General features: G+C 48.4%; 2 protein-coding genes across 2 annotated transcripts in view; one reads left to right on the top strand and one right to left on the bottom strand.

The window, feature by feature from the left end:
- Positions 1-730: 730 nt before the first annotated feature.
- On the top strand, positions 731-19,554 carry FAM151A (family with sequence similarity 151 member A). Its single transcript, XM_090269524.1, has 8 exons — positions 731-983; positions 4,674-4,820; positions 14,190-14,342; positions 14,816-14,975; positions 16,398-16,622; positions 17,321-17,460; positions 18,238-18,381; positions 18,839-19,554. The coding sequence occupies exons 1-8, from the start codon at positions 869-871 to the stop codon at positions 19,510-19,512; spliced, it is 1,758 nt and encodes a 585-aa protein (XP_090125650.1). The 5' UTR covers positions 731-868; the 3' UTR covers positions 19,513-19,554.
- ACOT11 (acyl-CoA thioesterase 11) overlaps positions 18,919-21,031 on the bottom strand; it is a 39,099-nt gene continuing 36,986 nt past the window's right edge. Inside the window, exons 15-16 of the mRNA XM_090269525.1 lie at positions 20,627-20,753; positions 18,919-19,814 (exon numbers count right to left, since the gene is read on the bottom strand). Coding sequence (XP_090125651.1) covers positions 19,659-19,814; positions 20,627-20,753 — 283 coding nt within the window. The 3' untranslated portion in view covers positions 18,919-19,658. The remainder of the gene's footprint in view (positions 19,815-20,626; positions 20,754-21,031) is intronic.

Here is a 21,031-nt window from a genome sequence, read left to right as displayed (position 1 = left end):
CAAGAACACCTTTTGCCCTGGACAGTGGCACAGGTATTATCTAGCTATCAGCTTGCCATAGATATGCAAAGTATCTTAAAAGCTGTATTATCTCCTTCCCCCACCCCCCAAACCATGGGCTGTGGGGACTTTGGGGATCCCTCCCCTACTCTGTTTCAGGGACAGTCTCTAATTTACTTCCCACACCAGTGCCTCCAGGACACCCTCTGTGCAAGATGGTAACTCAGCCTCTCCCCATGGACTTGTTGCCCCGGGAGTGACCTGCAATAACCCAGGTCAGCATGCCAGGCCTATCGGTTTCAATCTCAGGTAGATAATCTATCAGCCACAATCTGGAATGGAAGGAATAGTCAGTTCTTCAGGCAGATCTAATCTGTCCTTGTCACCAACCCTTGCCTGATCTTCCTGACTCCCTGGGGCAGGGCAGAAAGAGGAAAGGACAATCCAGCTGCCTCCTTTTACTAAGGGAAAAACTAGGACCAGAAAAGGTGAGACACTTGTTGCAGGTGTCCAGCAAATCGAGGTCTAGATCCATGGTTTTTCAACTCCCTGGCAGGGCAGATAGGCAGGGAGTGGGGGCTCAGGCCAACATCCTCTGCTGCCTCTTAATGTGCTCAAAGGTCATATTGGGGATGGCAGGATTTTCTGCTTGACTCGTTAAGATCCTGGGAGGGTGAGGGAATAGAAGGAGGGTGGGGAAGGAGGAGGAGCTATGCACTGGAACATTCCTTGAATGCTAGAGCTGCCTTACCTTGGGAGAGAATTGGGTGCCGGTGGGAGCTCCTGTTTCCCACCCAATCCCAACTACAGAGCTTTCAGGGATCCCAGGCCCTGAGGAGTTGGGAGGCAGTCTCCAGAGAGGGTCATCATGGCCTGCAAGGAGTGCTCAAACAAGTGGACCATTGCCAGTGTTGTCAGTGTGATCCTGGTGCTGGTCATCGGATTGGTCCTGTGCTTCACACTGCTGGAGGTCAACCAGCCAGGTAGGGGCCTCCCCACCATAACATTAGGTTGGCTTCCATTATGGCTCACTCCTTGTCCCCACCAAGGCAGATCTAATCTGTCCTCATCACCAACCCTCCTGGGCCCCACTGACAGCTCTGATGACCTGGTCTCCCATCCTGCATCCCCGCCAAGACTCACCCCCATCCACACCTTCATTTCCCTCTCTCATTACCAACTGCACCAAGACCTCTCCTCCGCAGAAGGTCCCACTGGCCTTCTTTACCTTCCCCCTTCACCAGACTTCAGTTGCCTGAAGACCACACCAATTCTTGGTCTTCATCCCAGAGCTCCCTTCAGTGCCCTCTACATAGACATTTCTTCTTGGAGGTCATGTGGGCATCTCAAACTTGGCACGCTGAGCCAAACTCACACACCCCTCCCACACTTACTCCCACACCTGCTGTCCCTGTGTCTCATCCATTCACACAATGAGCTGGGAGCAGCCTCCCCTCATCCTCTGCCTCAGGCCTGTCTCCTCAGTCCTGGCACTTTGACCTTTCTGCCTTCAGTCCTTTAGAGGCTACCTGGCTGCCTTCTCAGGCCTCTGGGCTCCTCCTGGACCCCTGCAGTGGCCTTCCCCCACCACACACAGTCTCTCTGCCACCAGTGAGCGCCTTCTAAATGTAGAACTCACTCACTGCCCTCAGCACATACCCAATTCCTTTGGTGGCAGTCAAGGTGATTTACAACCTGGTCACAACCCTATTTTCAAATCTTGGTCTATTCCATGTCTCTACATTCCATCTATACCAAGTCAATGTCCATTTCTTTAGGCAACCCCTATTTCCTACAGTCAAGCCTTTGCTTATAATCTCCTTTCTGTCTGGAATAACCTACCCCCCTTTTCTGTCAAATTTATACCTATCCTTCAAACCCCCTCCCCATAAATGTTCCCTTCTCTGTAAAGTTTTTTTTTAATATGCTTTATTGTTTATGCTATTACAGTTGTCCCAATTTCTTTTCCCTTTGTTGCCCTCCACCCAGTGACCCCACTCCCTCCAGTTGTCCCTCCCCACTTAGTCCATGCCCATTGGTTGTGCATATAGTTCTTCTCAACATCTTCTTGTCTACTCCACTCCCTCCTACTATGCTTCTTAATTCCTGTACCATCTCCCTCCCTTTCCCCCCCTCCCCCTCCCCACTGACCTGCCCCCAATATGTTCCCTGTACCAATAATTCTTTTCCCACTTTCGTTGCCTCCTTAGTCTTCCTTTGTTTCGGTTCCCTAGCTTCTGTTGTTGGTTGTTGTGATACAGTTTTCATTTTTATGTTCATAGTTTTGATCCTCTTTCTCCTAAACAAGTCCCTTTAACATTTCATATAACAGTGGTTTGGATCTGATGAACTCCTTCAGTTTTACTTTGTCCTCGAAGCACTTTCTCTGCCTTTCTATTCTGAATGACAGCTTCGCTGGATAGAGTAATCGTGGTTGTAGGTTTTTGCTTTTCATTCCTTTGAATATTTCTTGCCAGTCCCTTCTTGCCTGCAGAGTTTCTTTTGAGAAATCAGCTGAGAGTCTTATTGGGACCCCTTTGTATGTAATTCTCTTCTTCTCTCTTGTTGCTTTTAAGATTCTCTCTTTATCCTTAATTTTTGACATTTTGATTATAATATGTCTTGGTGTGGTTCTCCCTGGGTCCAGTTTTTCTGGAACGCTCTGTGCTTCCTGGACCTGTACGTCTATTTCCTTCCCCATGTTAGGGAAGTTCTGCTTCATTATTTTTTCACATAATTTTTCAGTTTCTCGTTCTTCTTCTTCACCTTCTGGCAGCCCTATGATTCAGATGTTGGCCCACTTATAGCTGTCTGATAAGATTCTGAGCCTCTCCCCATTTTCTTCACTTCTCGTTTTTTCTTTCTGCACTGGTTGACTGTTTGTTCCTCCCCTATGTTCCAATTTGTTGATTTGATCCCTGGTTTTCTTTCCCTCACCACTAGTCTCATATGTGTTTTTCTTCATTTTAGCAGGACTAGCCTTCATTCTTTTCCCGTCTTGTTTAAGATCGGCTGTTAGGTCTGAAAGTATTTTTATAACCAAAGCTCTGAACTGAGCCTCAGAAAGATTTCCTATCTGCTGAGCCGTTAGATTAGATATTTGCTGTCTGGTCAGCTGTGTCACCAGGATCTCTATCAATGATCTGTGCCACCCTGACCATTTTGTGTTTACCTTTGCTTCCTGGGCAGGGCTGTTACACCTCCTATGCTATAGGAGGTGGAGCCCTGTGCATTCTTCACAACTGGGCGACCTGTCTCACCACGCTGTGGTGTTTTCTGTGGGGGCGGGGATCCAAGATGGATTCCTGCTGCTCACTCTCCACTGATAGACCGGGAGCCTCTTCCTCTTTCCCCACCCACTCCAGGCCTCACAGTCCAAGGCAATGAAGGTCTGCCTTCCCTGGCTTTGGAATCGCAAGCTGATGGGTCTGGTCGGCAGCCAGGGGTGCTCACCAGGCGCTTCTCGCCTCCCCTTAAATACAGGTGTCTGTACTTACCGCTCTCCTGCCTCTGTCGCTCCTGCTGCCGCAGAGAGCACAGCTTGAACTCTCCTCCCCGGCTTCGCCCCTCCTACCTGTCTGGATGAGCACCACCTCTTTATAACTTCATATGTTGGACTTCCATTTATTTTCTGGAACTTCTGGTTTTGCAGTAGTTGTATTACTTCTTAGTCGTGGAGGGAGACAGAACGTGTCAGTCTAGGCCTCCATCTTGACTGGAAGTCTCCTGTGTTTGTTTGCTTCCATGTCCCAGGGAGAGTTGTGGCTCCTACTACATTGTAAGGGGCGGAGCCTTAGGGATTCGTCAGTAACAGGCGACCGTTTCACCACATTGTGGTTCTGTATGCAGGGGAGGGGCCTGAGTAGAAACAATGCCCTTGCCCAGCACTCGCCCCTTTTCCAGGCACTTCTCCCACTTCCACACTGGACTGGCACCCCTCTAGCTGCTGCCCTAGCCGTCATTCCCAGAGTGCGTGGGTCTGCAGATGTTTAAGTCCGTGGGGGCCCTTTAAACAAGGAGACGCTGCTGAGAGACCGGCAGTTTCTGCCTGCATCCCAACCCCCACTGGTTTGCACAGTCAAAAGCAATGAGGCTTGATCTTCCCCAGTGCTGGGACAGTGAGCTGTGCCGTCTGGTGAGGAGCTGGGAACGCTCCCCAGGTGTCCCTCCTGACCTTTTAAAACGTGTAACTGCACTTTCCACCAGCCTGCTGCTGTTGCCGCTGCTGCCGCCACCACACCGCGTCCTCTCCGCCCCGGCTCCACCCCTCCTACCTGTCTGAATGAGTATTTCTTCTTTATAACTTTGTTTGCTGGACTTCCATGCACTTTGATTTTCTGGGACTTCTGGTTGTTTCTAGTTTTGAGGTAGTTGTAGTCCTTCTTAGTTGTGGAGAGAGACGTAGCATCTCTGTCTACGCCTCCATCTTGGCCAGAAGTCAGCACCTCTGTAAACTTCTTGATTGCTCCAGGCTGGTTTGGAGCCTCCTTGTACCCAGGTGCCCACATATTTCCCCATCTCACAGCACTGATGACTCTGGGTCTCACTTCCTCTCTGCCAGATGGCATGTTAGGCACACCCTGAGAGCCCAGAGAGGGAGGATGGATGAGTAAACAGGAGTCCTGGGCTGGGGCAAGAACAGATGCCAATAGCCCCCTTGGCCTTCCTCCTAGGCTGTGAGCAGAATGCGGCTTGCCGCCCTGATGCAGACATGCTGGACTACTTGCTGAGCCTGGGCCAGATCAACCAACGGGATGGCCTGCTGGTCACCTGGTACCATGCTGCTAATAGCCAGGAGGAGATGAGGGCTGCCCTGAACAGTAAGTCCAGCTGCAAGGACTGGGACTGGCCAGGCAGGAGTGGGGGAGACGGAGGGAGAGCAGAGGTGGGGCTAAGACAACACTACCAATGAGGTGACACTATGATGGGTATTCACAGGGCTTGTTATGTAGACATGAGGAAGTGGGGCTCAGAGAGGTGAAGGCGCTGGCTCAGACTGTGCAGCTGATGAGCTCTGAGCCCAGGACCTGAACCAAAGTCTGATTCCAAATTCATCACATCCTACCTTCCTTACCAGCTACCCCTCCCATGACCTATCAGGTGACAGCTGTTCCTGCTAAGGAGGCATTTGTCCTCAATCTAAGGAAACCAGAAAATGTGAGCTTAGGCCCAGCACTACCAAACACGAGCTGTAAAAACCTGAGCAAATCATGTAACTGTGCTGAGTCTCCAATTCAGAATGATTATGGCAACAAGTCATTGATTACTCACTGTAGAGACATATACATTCTGCATGGGTTCTCGTGGGTCTACAAGCAACTTGTTTCATGGATACCATGTGACAAAAGTAAAAAGGCTCAGGAAAGTTGGGTGACTTACCCAAGGTGACACCAAAAGTGACTAGGCCAACACAGGAATGCAGAATGGTTGGCCCCATGCTCTTGGCCACTGGATTATGCCCGACCCAGTTCAACAAGGAAGACACAAAACTCTAAAGAGGTAACTATCCAAAATGAAAGGCATGGCCTTGGCTGGTGTGGCTCAGTGGTTTGAGTGCCACTCTGCAAACTGAAAGGTCATTAGTTTGATTTCTGATCAGGGCACATGCCAGGGTTGCAGACCAGGTCTAGAGTTGGGGGAGTGCAAGAGGCAACTGATGGATGTTTCACCTGCGCATCGATGTTTCACTCCCTCTCTTCTCCTCCCTTCCCTTCTCTCTAAAGAATAAATAGAATATTTTTAAAAATATGAAAGGCATCATCCTCAAATTTGAGCATGCTTCAGAAGATGCAGAATTTCTGATTCAATGATTCTGGGGCAAGGCCTGAGAATTTGCATTTCTGGTAAGTTCCCAGATGACACTGATTCTGCTGGCCCCAAGACTACACTTTCAGAACCACTGCTCAACAAAAATCTCTCAATTTCAGATGAGGAAACTGGGGTCCAGAGTAGGAGACAGACTTGTCCAAGGTCACACTGTAGGTCTAAAGCAGAGCAAGGCCTCAGCCCCAGGCCTCCAGCTCTTATTCCTACATGGTCACCACACCACAGGACCTAGAAATAAATGCTTGGAAAATCTTTGCTGAATGAACACGTGAATAAATTATTATGAAGGACTTGCTGAAGGAAACAGGCTTGGTGATCAACAGAAGAAAGGCTATCACATAATGGGGGGAGCCAGTTTGCTGTGCTTCGGGGATCTTCTCTGATTAGAAGGCCAGCCAGACCTTGGTGATGAAGAAGAGAGACCCAACCCTCTGCTGAGTGAGCCAAATCAGAGAGGGAGGACTCTTATCTAGGAGATAGTCCTGAGGCAAAGAGGACTCACCACTCCTTGGCTCATCCCATGTCAGCACTGGGGCAGCAGATAGATCCAGCCCTACCAAGCTAGGACCTTGACCAAAAAGAAAGTGAAGGACCCCACCCAGGCAGTGCCAGCAGCTCAGAAGCATGAAGAGGCACCTTTAGGATAGCTTCAGGGTCCAGAGAGGAACTCCAGGCCTAGTTTCTTCCTGACAGCTCTGCCAGGTCCCTGCGGTAGACCCTTGGGAGGAGGGTGGTGCCACAACTCGGGTGAAGACCCTGATGGGGAACCAGTGGTAGGGTTGAACAGGTGAAGTCATCTTAGACATGGCTGGACAGCCATGTGGAGAGGAGGGGTCAGAGTGAAGGTCTGGGAGGCAGACAGGACTGGGTTCAAATTTTACCTTGGCCCTTTTACCAGTGAAGTGATTTGGGACAAGCGACTTTACCTACCTACAGCTCAGTTTTTCTGCTCTGCGAAATGTGGGTTGATAGGATGATTGTATCATTTATCATTCCACCAGGGCATTTTTTTCTTTTTTTAAGCAGAAGAGTGTTTTGTTTTTGTTTTTTAATTTGGTTTTTATTATATTCCCCCCAGCCAGGGCACTTTTAATAAGAGATCATGATTAATAATTATTCAGAGATAACAGAAATAGACCAGACTAACCCAGGCAAACAGGGACATATGGTAACCCTAGTTAAGTGAGCTACTCCATGTAAATAATAATTAACACTTAGTGAATGCCTAATCAGGGATATTTTGTTATTTAATTCTAGTAAATGAGAAGGAGTCACAGAGAGGTCAAGTAAGATGCCCAAGGTCGCACAGCTTGCAAGTGTTAGCGCTGGGACTGGAAACTAGCATAATGGATTCAGGTCTGCACACTCAACCACAATGTTCTCCTGCCTGGATGTGAAGTATAGAGCTGGTGTGGCAAGGAGGACACAGGGTTGGGGCAGACTTGGTAACTTCCTGTCTGTTCCCCATGGAGAGCAGTACTTCCTCCTTCCTGACTGCACCCCTGAGGACCCGGACTCCTGCTGTGGCTCCAGGGCCCTGACCCTTCACTCATCTCCAGTTCCTTCTTCATTCTCCATTCAAGCAAGTCTGGCCTCCAGATTCAGCATCTGGAAGGCAAGTAACAGCTTTTAATGATAAGGGAGTAAATTTTTCCAGGAAGAAGCTGGACCCAGGTGGCAGTCACAGGGAGGTAGGTTAGGTCCACAATGCCCTCTCCATCAGTTTTTAGTCTACTGTGCTGAGTATTTGCTGGGCCCCTGCTCTGGGCCAATCTCAGAAAGGAGATTTAGAAGTAAAATGTGACCTTGTGTTCAAGGGCCTCACTGTGTTCATGGGAAGCAGTTAGGGCAAATCAAGGAGGCAGCAGCATCAGGATCCCAGGACTCAGAGACCTGGCTCCAGTCCTGACTCCCTCCCGATGCACCCTACCACCCCCAGGCAGGAACTGGCTGGTTAACTGGGATAGGAGACCCCTCAGCACCCCTTTTCTTGAGTACTCTTGTATCTGCCCAGCCACCCCATTGGGCCTGGCTTCTCTGGGCCTTGTTTGGGGCCAACTCCTTGGGTCCCTCTCTCTATTCCCAGGTAACCAAAAGTTATGATAAGAAAGGACTTCATGTTCAAGCCGTACAAATAAAGGCTACCCTCATCAAGCCCTTTTCTTCACATCTTCTCAACACTTGTAATTTGACTTATTGGTTTTTTAAAATATTTTATTTATTTTTAGAGAGAGAGGGGAAGAAAGGGAGAGAGAGAGAGAGGGAGAGAAACATCAATTGGCTGCTTCTCCCAGAACCCCCAACAGAGACCTGGCCTGTAACCCAGGGATGTGCCCTGACTAGAAATCAAACCGGTGACGTCTCCCTTGGTGGGATGATGATGAATCCACTGAGTCATACCAGTCAGGGTTTTATCTTTTTTTTTTTTTTTTTTACTTTCTAATGCTCTTTATTTTAATAATATTCTATAAACTTGATAACTAAATGAAATGAATTAGCCTAACAAAGTTAAAAAAAAACAGAGTAAAGGGAAACACAAGTTAAAATGTCTTCCTAAGACATACATATCAATGATAACCACTCCCAGTTTAACCTTATAATATTATCTAGAGATCTAATTCTTCACTTATTCTTACTTATAATTAAGCTTACCCCATCCCAAATTATCTTCTTTAGAAAAAAAGTTAACTATTACTCCCTCCTCTTCTTCTTTTACCATTTTGATGCTTTCTTGCTTCTAATTTTTGCCCTGTTTGTTCTGAAGCTCCTTGTCTAACATCAACCCAGTATATCATTGAGCTAAAATCTTGACTGGTTTTCTTCTTCACTCAAATAGACTGACTTAATTTAACCCTTCCTTGATTTTTCTTTTTCTTTTAAGTATATTTTATTGATTATGTTGTTACAGTAGTCCCAGATTTGTTTTCCCTTTGCTCCCCTCCGCCCAGTACCTTCCTTCCCCCAGCAACCCCACCCCCTTTAGTTCATGTCCACGGGTTGTGCATATTAGGTCTTTGGCTTCAGCCTTTTCTATATTATTCCTAACTTCCCCTTGTCTATTTTGTACCAACCAATTATGCTTCTTAACCCCTGCGCCATTTCCACATTACTCCCCCTTCCCTCTCTCAGCTGATAACCCTGCAAATAATCCCCATACCTATGATTCTGTTCCTGTTTTGGCTGTTTGCTCTGTTTTTGTTTTTATTTTTTAGATTCAGTTGTTGATAGTCATGAATTTGTTGTCATTTTAATGTTCATATTGTTGATCTTCTTTTTCTTAAATAAGTTCCTTTAACATTCCATATAATATGGCTTGGTGATGTTGAACTCCTTTAGCTTTATCTTGTCTGGGAAGCACTTTATATGCCCTTCCATTCTAAATGATAGCTTTGCTAGATAGAGTAGTCTTGGTTGTAGGTCCTTGATTTTCATCACATTGAAAACTCCTTGACAGTCCTTTCTTGCCTGCAAACTTTCTTTTGAGAAATCAGCTGACAGTCTTATGGGCACCCCTTTGTAGGTAACTCTGCTTTTCTCTTGCTGCTTTTAAGATTCTCTCTTTATCTTTCACCTTTGGCATTTTAATTATGATGCATCTGGGTGTGGTCCTCTTTGGGTTCAGCTTGTTTGGGACTCTGTACTTCCTGGACATGTATGTCTATTTCCTTCTCTAAATTTGGGGAGTTTTCCTTCATTATTTTTTCACATAAGCTTTTGATTTCTTGCTCTTCCTCTTCTCCTTCTGGCACCCCTATGATTCGGATATTGGCACATTTAAAGTTGTCCCAGAGGTTCCTAAGTCTCTCCTCATTTTTTTCAATCCTTGTTTCCTCATTCTGTACTGGTTGACTGCTTTTTTTCTTCATTATATTTCAAATCATTGATTTGAACCCCGGTTTCCTTCTCTTTACCCTTGGTTTTACCCTTCATTTCATTTAGCATAGCCTTCACTTCTTCCCTTATGTGTTTGCCATACTTGAGTATACCTGTCAAGTCTGTGAGGATCTTTATCACCAGTGTTCTGAACTCTGAGTCTGTTAGGTTGGCTATCTCCTTGTTTGTTAGGTTGGCTGTGCTTAGTTCTCCCACTGGAACCTTGATCTGTTCCCTCTTTTGGGCCATACTTCTTTGTCTCCTCATATAGACAGGCTTCTGTGTTTGTTTGCCTGTGTCTTAGGTAGAGCTGTTGCACCTATTACATTGTAAGGGGCGGAGCCTTAGGTATTCATCAGTACAGGGCGACCCATTTCACCACGTTGTGGTGCTGTGTGTGGGAGAGGCGTCTGAGAGGGAACAATGCCACTTGCTCAGCACTCGCTCCTTTTCTAGGCCCTCTCCCACCCCTGTATAAGCCTGGCACCTCTCTAGCTGTTGCCCTGGCTGTCGTTCTCAGAGTGGGTGGATTTGCAGATGTTCTAGGACTGTGGAAGCCCTTTAAACAAGCGGGCTCTTCTCAGAGACCAGCAGTTTATTCCTCCACCCCAACCCCACCAGTGATTTGCACAGTCAGAAGCAATGAGGCTTTATTTTCCCTGGCACTGGGACTGTGAGCTGCGTGGTCTGGTCTGGTGCTGGGATCACTCCCCAGGTGCTTCTCCTGACTTTTTAAAACATGTGACTGCACTTTCCACTGGCCTGGTGCTGCCGCCACCACACGACGTCCTCTCCGCCCCGGCTCCACCCCTCCTACCTGTCTGGATGAGTATTTCTTCTCTGTATCTTTGTTCGACTTCAATGCAGCTTGATTTTCTGGAACTTCTGGTTGTCTCTAGTTTTGAGGTAGTTGTATTCCTTCTTAGTTGTGGAGGGAGACGCAGAGTGACTGTCTAGGCCTCCATCTTGGCCAAAAGTCTATCTTATTGTTAATAGCCATTATAGCGGGTGTGAGGTAGTACAGAATTCCCTCACTTATCATATTACATTCTAGACACACACACCCCCACAAAGTAGGAACCTTACATTTATTCTACACTCTTAAACCTACTTAACTTTAACAACATACATATACAGTACCACAAAATCCTGCAATATAGCGAAAAATGCGGGATAATTAAATATATTATTTTTTAAAATCCCGCAATACAGCGAGGCCACAATAAGTGAAACACAATATAGAGAAGGACTACTGTATTGTGATTTTTTATTTGCTTTTCCCTTATAATTAGTGATGTTGAGCATCATATCTGTTGGTCATCCATATTTCATCCTTGGAAAAGTGTCTATTCAGGTCTTCTGTTCATTTGTTTTGTTTGGGAGGTGTGTGTGTGTGTGTGTGTGTGTGTGTGTGTGTGTTCATTTTTAAATCAGATTTTATGGATTTCTTTTTATTAAGTTGTATGAGTTCTTTACATATTTTGGATATTAGCCCCTTACTGAAAGTATCATTTGCAAATATTTTCTCACATTTAGTTAGCTGACATTTTTGTTTTGTTGATGGTTTCTTTTGCTGTACAGAAGCAGTGTTTTAATTTGGTGTAGTTCCATTTGTTTATTTTTTTCTTTTACTTCCCTTGCCCTTGGGGTCAAGGTCACAAAAAAAGCCTCTGAAACCGAGGTCCATACGTTTAATGCTTATGTTTTCTTCCATGTATTTTCATTTTTATGTATTTATTTTTAGAGAGAGGGGAAAGGAGGGAGAAAGTGAGGGAGAGAAACATCAATGTGAGAGAGAAACATCAATTGGTTGTGTCTTGTATGCACCCTGGCCAGGGACTGATCCTGCAACCTAGGTATGTGCCCTCGCCAGAAATCAAACTGGCAACCTTTCGCTTTGCTGGACGATGTCCAACCAACTAAGTCACACTGGTCAGGGCTTTTCTATGCATTTACCATCTCAGGTCTTACATTCAAGTCTTTAATTCATTTTCAGCTAATTTTTATGTATGGTGTCAGATAGCAATCTATTGTTACTCTTTTGCAGGTGGCTGTCCAGTTTTCCCATTTGTTGAAGAGACTTTCTTTTCTCCAGTGTATATTCTTGGCTCCTTTGTCAAAAATTAGTTGCCCATATATATGTGATTTATTTCTGGGCTCAATTCTGTTCTATTGGTCTGTGTGTTTGTTTTTCTGCCAATACCATACTGTTTTGATTATTGTATCTTTGTAGCATAAAGTCAGTGCATATGATACTTTGTTTTCTACTTTTTCCTCAGGATTGCTTTGGGTCTTTGGGGTCTTTTGTGGTTCCACACAAATTTGAGAAATTTTTGTTCTATTTCTGTAAAAATATGACATTGATATTTTGGTGGGGATTGCATTAAACCTTATATTGCTTTAGGTAATTGCTTTAATTATATTAATTTTTCTGACCCATGAACTTGGAATTTGTTTTCAATTTCTTTCAACAATGTCTTATTTTCATTGTACAGGTCCTTCACTTCCTTTGTTAAGTTTATTCCTAGATATTTTATCCTTCTGTTGCAACTGTAAGTGGAGTTGTTTTCTTCATTTCTCTTTCTGGTATTTCATTGTTAGAATATAGGAACACAAGAGATTTTTGTATATTGATTTTGTATCCTGTGATTTTACTATATTTGTTTATTGTTTCTAACAGTCTTTTGATGGTGTTTTTAGGGTTGTCCACGTGTCGAATGATGTCATCTGCAAATAGTGACAGTTTTACCTTTGCATCCATAATTTGGATGCCTTTTCTTTTTCTTGCCTAATTATTCTGGGTAAGATTTCCAGTACTATGTTGCATAACAGTGGCAAGAGTAGGCATCCTTGTCTTGTTTCTGATCTTAGAGGAAAAGCTTTCAGTTTTCACCACTAAGTGTATTAGCTGAGGATTTGTCATATATGGCCTTTATTATGCAATAACCCTTTTTGAAGCTTCTCTTTTAGCTCTGGTATCATCTCAGCACCAGAAATCCCAGTGGTAGTAAATTTAGATCAGGCCCTGCTCCCTGGTGCTTACACTCAGGAAGGCTGGTGCTAAACGAGCAACTACATAAGGCTAAGCTCTCAAAGGAGAAGCCCAGAAGCAGGCGGCCTAACAGACTAAGCATGGGGTTCAGGGATAGCCTCCTTGAGGAAGTGACATTTTAAGCCAACACCAACAGATGATCCAGAAATGGCCTACTTAGTAAAGTTGCAGAGGGAAGAGTGTTGCCAAGGCAACAGCCATGAGTCAGACCCCAGAGGTGGGGAGGACAAGACAAATTGAGCTTCGCTACTCAAAGTATGGTCCATGGACCAGTGGCATGGGCATCACCAGAAAGCTGGTTAGACCTGCAGAATCTTGGGTCCAGCCCCAGAGACCTACTGTATCAGCACTTGCATCTTAATAGTTCTTGGGTGACTTATGTGCACATTTCCTAATGTGAGAAAAGCTGGAGTGTCTAGATCCTTCAGAATGAGGGACAGAGGGACTCAAGGTGAGATTGGAAAGTTTGCTGGGGCCTGGTCATGCAGGACCACACAGACTGCAATAAGGAATTTAGATTTGATCCTTAGAGCAATGGCGGAGCTGTTTTTGTTTTTTTAACAGAAGTGACACTTTCAGGTACCTGTTTAGAACTCTCACTCTAGTGGCTGTGCAGAGAATGCACTTGGAGGGGAGCAGGGCTAGAGGTAAGGGGGCAGCCAGGAGGCTGTCAGTGCCAACCAGGCACAAAGGTCCCTTCTGATGCCAACTGTCTGTGATGTTGAGGAAGCTAAAAGTGACCCCTCTCTCCCTCCACTAGCCTCCCCAAGTGCAGAGACCCTGACAGAGTCTCCCAGCATCTGCTTCCCAAGGGAAGTCCTCAGCTCTTATCAGATGGCCTCCACCTGACTGAGTTCCTGCATGAATCTGAAAGACAAAAGTTACAGTGCTCAGTGGTGTCAGGGAGATGGACAGCTTATGCATTTCAGGTGGGGACATGAAGCACAATTTTTCTAGACAGCAATTTGATAATATGGGCTTAAAATGGCACTGTATTGTCCTAACTCAAATTCCACAAGTAGGGATCAAAAGGTATCAGAAAATCAGGATAAAATGTGCATCATTATGTCTCAGGAATAGGAAGAAGGATAACTAAACCATGGTGTGAACCCTCAAATGGGGCTTTTGTAGCCTTTTTCTTTTTTTCTTTAACGCAGCATATAAAAGTTTTTGAAAATGTGTCATAATGTTGAAAGAAAACATTAAAAGTTATAAATACAGTGTGGTTTCAACTAGTCCAAACTATACATTGACAAAAATGGAAGAAAATGTACGAAAACATGAACTACAATGGAAATGTGAATCAACAGTTCCCTTCTTCCTGCTTTTCTGTATTTTCCAAGTGTTCTCTAATAAACATGCAATTTTTTTTTTTTTTACGATGAGAATAATTGTTTTAAAACAATCAAGAGCTGATTGAGTTCTGCATCTTGCACAGGCAATGTCATGGTCCTGGAGGCGGACATCACCGTAGAAGGGCTCAACACAGCCAACGAGACAGGGGTCCCCATCATGGCGCACCCCCCAGCCATCTATAGTGACAACACCCTGCAGCAGTGGCTGGAGGCTGTGCTGGCCTCTTCCCAAAAGGGTAAGCACCTCTCTGGCCCCCCGCCCCAGCTCTCCAGCCCTCTGGTCCTCAGGAAGTATGTGCCAGGACCACTCCACTGGAGGCAAGTCTAGTTCCCACCATGAGATGCTCCCTGCCTTGACTTTCCAGCCCCATGCTCCAGAGGCCAGGCTCGGGGAATTCTAGGTGAGATGGGGGTGTGAAAGGGCACGTCCTGGGTTCTCTCTGCTGGACACAGGTGAGATGGAGCATGTAGCTCACTCCTGCAATGGTCCTTCCTCCCTGGGTTAGTGCTCCCTTTTCGAAAGCCCTTCTTCACACCCGGCCAAAATCTGGTCCCCTTCTACCTTCCTCCCCTCCCCAACCCCTTACTCCCCCCTCCCACACACATATACCATACCTGCTCTTTCTGCCCCAGGAGCTCACATCTTCCAGTTCCTTCTTCCCTGAGCATGAGGGACCAGTTCCCTAAGCCCTCAGCCTCCTCCCCACAGGTATCAAGCTAGACTTCAAGAGTCTCAAGGCTGTGGGCCCCTCCCTGGACCTCCTGCGACAGCTGACATTGGATGGGAAAGTCCGGAGGCCTGTATGGATCAATGCCGATATCCTGAGGGGCCCTAACGTGCCAATCTCCATCGAAGTCAATGCGACACAGTAAGTGTTCCCCTCTCTGCCCCAACTGTATCCAGCCCTTTTCCTTCAACATTTGACCCAGGAAGTGCTTGGGAGATCTTTCCTGAATTGGCCTCCAGACATACCACATATTCTGACCTCTGAGCCTTTGCATAGGCTGTTCCCTTTGCTTCATTTCAAATGCCTCTTCCCCATTTCCTAGTGAACCTCTGCCCAGTCACTGCCTCTCCCCAAAACTGCCCCAACATCCCAGGCTGACACCCGCACTTCCTCCTAACACAGCCCTGATTTCATTGGGGTGACTGTATCCCCAATGACCAGGGTAGAGCTTGGCTTGCTAGAAAAGTCTAAAACACTGATTCCTTGCCATCCCCCCTGAAATCCCAGCACTACCACTAACAGCCCTCACATATACCAGCTGCATGATGCTCTATAGTTTACAAAGGGTCGCATATACCAGCTTTGATTCTTACTAGCATTGCTAGGAGTCTTTTCTCCTCATTTTGCTGATGAGAAAGCTGACGACAATTGAGGCTTAATTTATTAAATGTTTATTATGTGCCCCAGGCACCATTTTAAGTACTTTAATTGCAGGATACATTTAACTCCTACAATGAGAATGGGGTAGGTACTATTATCTTTGTTAGTACAGGAACCAGCTCATCAAAGCTAAATGACCTACCTAAGTATATTCATTGGCAGAGCAAGATTCAAAGCCAGGACTTTGGTGCTAAGCCCCATGCTCTTTACCACCCATCTCTCCATCCATCCATCTGTCCATCCAACCAGCCAAGTCCATCCATCCAATATTTGTGATTCTCAAACTGAGGTGCATTTGGAAAGCAGCAATTTTCCTCCCCTCTCCTTTCTCCTCTCCTGTTAGTGGCACCTCAGTTTTCCTGTGTATAAAAATGTCAATGGCACAAGATAAATATAGTTTGTCTTCCTGGAGTATGATTTTACTCAATAGTTTGGGGTGAAGGAGATGGGAACATTTTTTGCCTACTAAAATTTGCATCAGGGCAAAATCTGAATGAAATTTTAAAGTAAAATCTGAAACTTCAGAGACTCTCACAGCAGGCAGAGTCCAGATTCCCACCCTCAGGGCTCTGGATTTCATTGCCTCAGTCCATACGGGGATGTGTAAGAGGCCCTCCTCCCCTCCACCACTTCCTGGCCCCAGAATGCCATCCTTGAGAACAAAGAGGTTGAGTGAGCTGCCCAAGGTCCCAGTCAGTACCTGAACCCAGACCCCAACGACTCCAAAATCCATGCCTTATTTGTGGGACCTTGAACAAGCCACTTCTGCTCTTTAGGACTCTGCTTCTGCCCTTATATCATAGACTCAATGGGCCCTGCCACTTCCTAGCACAGTATGGGAACCCAGGAGACAGGGAAGGGTCCACAAGGCTCTAAGAAACCCGTGTCTTCGATTCTCTGCAGGTTCCTAGCCTTGGTCCAGGAAAAGTATCCTGAGGCCACCTTGTCTCCAGGCTGGACCACCCTCTACGTGCCCCTGTTCCCAAACAGCACATACACCCGAGCGATGGTGGAGAAGATGCAGGGTCTGGTAGGAGCGCTGCCACTGAGGGTCACCTTCCCCGTGCGGGCTGTCATGGTACGGGCTGCCTGGCCCCACTTCAGCTGGCTGCTGGGCCAATCTGACAGGTGAAAACTCCCAGCCCCCTGGCACAGCCCCTGCTCCTGCCAAACCCACCCCTAGGCACTGATTCTAGATGCTCCTGGCTGGCAGGGTCTTAAAGATTCTAATCTAACCCCCGCTGGTGCTTACATCCTGTACAAAGTCCCTTTCTGCTTGTGTGCTTCTGGTGACAGGCTGTTCACAATCACCTGAGGCAGTCCGTCCATTGGTGGATAACTAAGTCTCTGCCTGTTTTAGTTTACACTGAGACACACACTCTGTCTCCCCACAGCTTCCTCCCACGGGAACCAGCTGTGGGGCTGCACAGATTATACCAGCAACTTCTGCCCAAGGACAGTCCTCCATCCCCACTCCTGCAGTCTGTTCCCAGATGCCCAGCCCCACCTTCAGCAGCTCCCCACAGGAGAGCTTCCCCCACACCTGGCTTCTCCCCACACCCCCTGTGCCCATCCCATTCTGTCCTTGACCCTCTCCTAAAACAGGAAATAGCACCCGTCCCTCCTTCTGGGTCTCTGCTTTCAATTTTCATTCCTGAAGCCCCTGTGGCTTCTTCTGCCCCCAGGAAGGGAGCAGTGCTCTGGAAGAAAGGGCTGGCTGGAAGTCAGCTGCTCTGCCCTTGCCCAACTAGGGTCCAGTTCTGAGCACAGGGACTGAGAACCTAGCTGGGCCCAGACAGACACCGAGCCTGCTCTCTGGGCCCCAGGTACAGCCTGACGCTCTGGCAGGGCCCCTCGGACCCAGTGTCAGTGGACGATCTCCTCTACTTCCGAGACAACTGCGCCACCCACCAAATCTACTATGACCTCTTCGAGCCTGTCCTGTCGCAGTTCAAGCAGCTTGCCTGTAGGGAGCGGTCTGGGAGGGTGGGGAAGGGTGGTGGGCTGGATTCTGCATTGGACAGCACCTGGCAGGCACTGGGGCAGAGCTGGAGGGGTGGGACACTGGAGGGGGACACCCTGGGTGGACCAGGGAGAAGGAATCATTTTAAGCACCTACTGTGTGCCAGACCCTTGTATTATATGCTATCTAAGCCTCATGTATCCATGAAGCAGAGATCCCATTTTTATGAACAGGAAAACTTAGGTCCAGAACAGTTAAGGAATTTATACAACGTCATTCAGCTTGTACATGGCACAGCTCAGGTTGGAACACAGAAAATTTCAAACCCCATATACCTTTCCTTGCAGCATAGTTTCTCTGTGGGTTACTCTAACGTATCAGAGAGCGACCCTCTATTGTACCTGCTAATCAATGACTCAGATGCTACCTTTTTTCTTGTTCAAACCCCTCATTCCCTTGACTCCAAACCTAGGAGAGACTGCAGTTAAGCCATATCAAAGGGGACCCATCAGATTCAACATTCCTTCCCTGGGAGCCATCTAGATGAGAGGGAAGAATAACAGTTTTGGGGCCAGACAAGTCTGGCTTCATGGGTTCAATCCCAGCAACTCTGCTATTGGCTGTAGGATCCTGGGCAGGTGTCTTCCTGCAACCAACAAAAGGGGAAACCACAGCTATGTGGCAGGTTGCTGTGGGGCTAGAAAGTGTGATTAGCCAAGGCACACAGAAGGCGCTCTGTAAATGGTGGCCACTTCATCCTGACAATTTGGGACCCCACAGTGAATGCCACAAGGAAGCGAAGCTACTACACAGGGGGCAGCCTGATCCCGCTTCTCCAGCTTCCCGGGGGTGACGCTCTGAGGGTGGAGTGGCAGGTTCCTGACATCCAGGGCAACGGAACAACAGCAACAGTTCAACTCCCAGGTGAGGTCTGCCTGCAGCCCCTGTGCTCCTAGCTAAACTGCAGGGACTTGACTTTGCTTGGGGCAGGGACTCTGTTACCATGGCAACACACCAGCTAGGAGGTGGAGGAGGCCAGTGTTGCCAAGGGGATGGGCTTCCTGGCCTTCAGACCAGCAGCACCTTTGAGTCCTTAGCCACATTGTGCTGTGAGAGAGGTAGGCACAGCCTCCATGGCTGAACCACTAGCAAGGGCCAAGAGCTGAGCTGGCAGCTTCTCTGTCATTCTGATGAGCCCTGGACATATATATAGAGCAGCTCTTCCACCTAGAGCCCAGACCCAGTCCACAGATTCCAGACAGAGGGGGCACCAGCTCCTCCTTGGCTGCCCATTACCTCTTTGCTGCCCCTTTAACAAGGGCCTCTGACACCCCCGTGATCACTGAGCCTCAGTCCCTGTTGCCTCCACTGCCTCTTCCAGATAAAGAAGGCATGATCCTGCTGAATGTGGGCCTCCAGGAGCCTGCAGCTGGGGATACTGTGCCCGTCGTCCATGCCCCAGGTGGCCTTACCCTGGCGCTGGAGTCATGCCTGCTGCAGTTGGCCACACATCCTGGACACTGGGGTGTCCATTTGCACATAGCAGAGCCCACCGCCCTTCGGCCATCCCTGGCCGTGCTGGCCCACCTCTCCGACCTTGGTCATCTTTCTCAGCCTGTGTGGGTGGGGACCACAGTCTCCCATGGGAGCTTCACCGTGCCTGGCCATGTGGCCGGCAAGGACTTGCTTAGAGCTGTGTCTGAAGTTTTCCCCCACGTGACAGTGGCACCGGGCTGGCCCGAGGAGGTACTAGGCAGTGGCTACAGGGAACAGCTGCTCACAGATATGCTGGAGCTGTGCCAGGGCCTCTGGCAACCTGTGTCTTTCCAGCTGCAGGCTGGGCCGCTGGGCCAGAGCATGGCTGGAGTTGTGGCCAGGTTACTGGCAGCCTCCCCCCGGGCCACCGTCACAGTGGAGCACAGCCCTGCGGAGGGTAGCTATGCACCTTTGCGGCCAGTGCTGCTGGCAGCCAGGGCCGTGGATAGGACCCGGGTGTACTACAGGCTGCCCTGGAGTTACCGCGAAGACTTGCTGGCAGATGCCAGCAGGAACTGACCACCCAGTGGTGCTATGCAGGAGGACCCCCAGGTCAGACTTCCCATGGGGGAGGCAGGAAGAAATAAATGCCTCTGCCTTCCTCAATGCACTGCATGTGTGTCCTTGGCAGGATGGAGTGGGAGTGAGGCAGCTACTCAGGGGGCCTAGAGGGTCTGGAGGCTGGGGGCCAGGTCATTTCGGTTGTCCAGAAGGAACTTCTCACAGGCCTTGAAGGTGTTGTAGAATCCAGAGGAGAGGCCGGCCACATTCGTGGTCACATAGGTGAGAAAGCCCGAGGTGGCCTGGTTGTAGTAGGATACCTGCAGGACAGGAAGACACACTCAGGGAGGCTAGGCTGGGGGGGGGGGGGGCAGGAGCCAAGTGGGCCTTGGGGAGTCAGCCCTGCTTGCCTGCTGAGAGGGCAGCGGCCTGGGGTCTTAGAAGGCTACATGACTGGCAGGTGTGACCTCCCCGAGAGGTTTCCCCTGGACCTAGCTTCCCTGTCACCACACACTGCACTGTCACGGGGGTCTCCCCTGCCATCTGGGAGACCCTGGAAGACAGGGATTGGGTTTCCAGAGCCCAAAACAGAATCCTATTTAAATGAAGGCCTATTAGGGCCTTAGAGACAAGTTACAGCTAAACCCAGGGATTGTCCTGAGAAGCTCATCAGTTAAGTGTATTGCTTGCCCTAACAACAGCTGTGAGTCAAGGAGGGGAGCTGTGTTTGCCCACACTCACTCGCTCTCAGCTCCCTCCCCCACAGTTTCAACACCGACTGCCCTGCTGAGGTCGATGGGCCCTGAGAACCACATAAAGCCTTCCTAGACAAGGAGTATACGAGCCAATAAGATGACTATTAGATCAGAACCTAGGCCTTTGCCCTCAGCAACCAGAGCTTTTCGCAAGACCCTGCAGTGGCCTCGGACTTCTCTGCACAGATTAGATCTTCATGAATTCTACTTCTGGCCCCCAACATTCTTAGGCTTCCCCCAAAGCTGGAAGAGACCACTCTCAGGCAGAGGTGGGGGCCCAGGGCCAGAATTGTGAGACCCATACTGCACTGAGCTCTGTACCCACATGTGGATTTGGGGTGGGCTAGGGTCTGGGAGAAGGGAATGCTGGGCCTCACCTTGGTCATCTGGTCTCCCTCACGCCAGAAGCAGAAGCCTGAGCAGAGGGTCTCCCCACGCCTATACTCTGGTGTCTCAGGGTGCGTGGGCAGTGTGACTGATCTCAGTGCAATGACATAGGGGTCCCTGGAGTGGAAGAAGAGAGAGGAGGGGCAGAGAAGGAGATGATAAGGGTTCGTCCTGCCTGGCTCAGGCTCTGGAACCCCACTCTGGCACTGACCCAGGCTCTGGAGCTCCCCTCAGCACTGACCCAGGCTCTGAGGCTCCCCTCAGCACTGACCCAGGCTCTGGAGCCCCCCTCAGCACTGACCCAGGCTCTGAGGCTTTCCTCAGCACTGACCTAGACTCTGGGGCTCCCCTTAGCACTGACCCAGGCTCTGGAGCCCCACTCTGGCACTGACCCA

The sequence above is a fragment of the Furipterus horrens genome, unplaced genomic scaffold, assembly GCF_987537825.1.
Source record: "Furipterus horrens unplaced genomic scaffold, mFurHor1.1.pri manual_scaffold_3, whole genome shotgun sequence".
NCBI lineage: Eukaryota > Metazoa > Chordata > Mammalia > Chiroptera > Furipteridae > Furipterus > Furipterus horrens.
The sequence above is the reverse complement of the archived record's forward strand: the minus strand, read 5'-3'. Positions and strand labels throughout refer to the sequence as shown.

Bases quoted from the DNA above. Each gene is read 5' to 3' on its own strand.
- FAM151A (XM_090269524.1), top strand. From the start codon at position 869: ATGGCCTGCAAGGAGTGCTCAAACAAGTGGACCATTGCCAGTGTTGTC. The intron at 14,343-14,815 runs GTAAGCACCTCT...TCCTCCCCACAG, and splicing joins GCTGGCCTCTTCCCAAAAGG to GTATCAAGCTAGACTTCAAG. The intron at 14,976-16,397 runs GTAAGTGTTCCC...GATTCTCTGCAG, and splicing joins ATCGAAGTCAATGCGACACA to GTTCCTAGCCTTGGTCCAGG.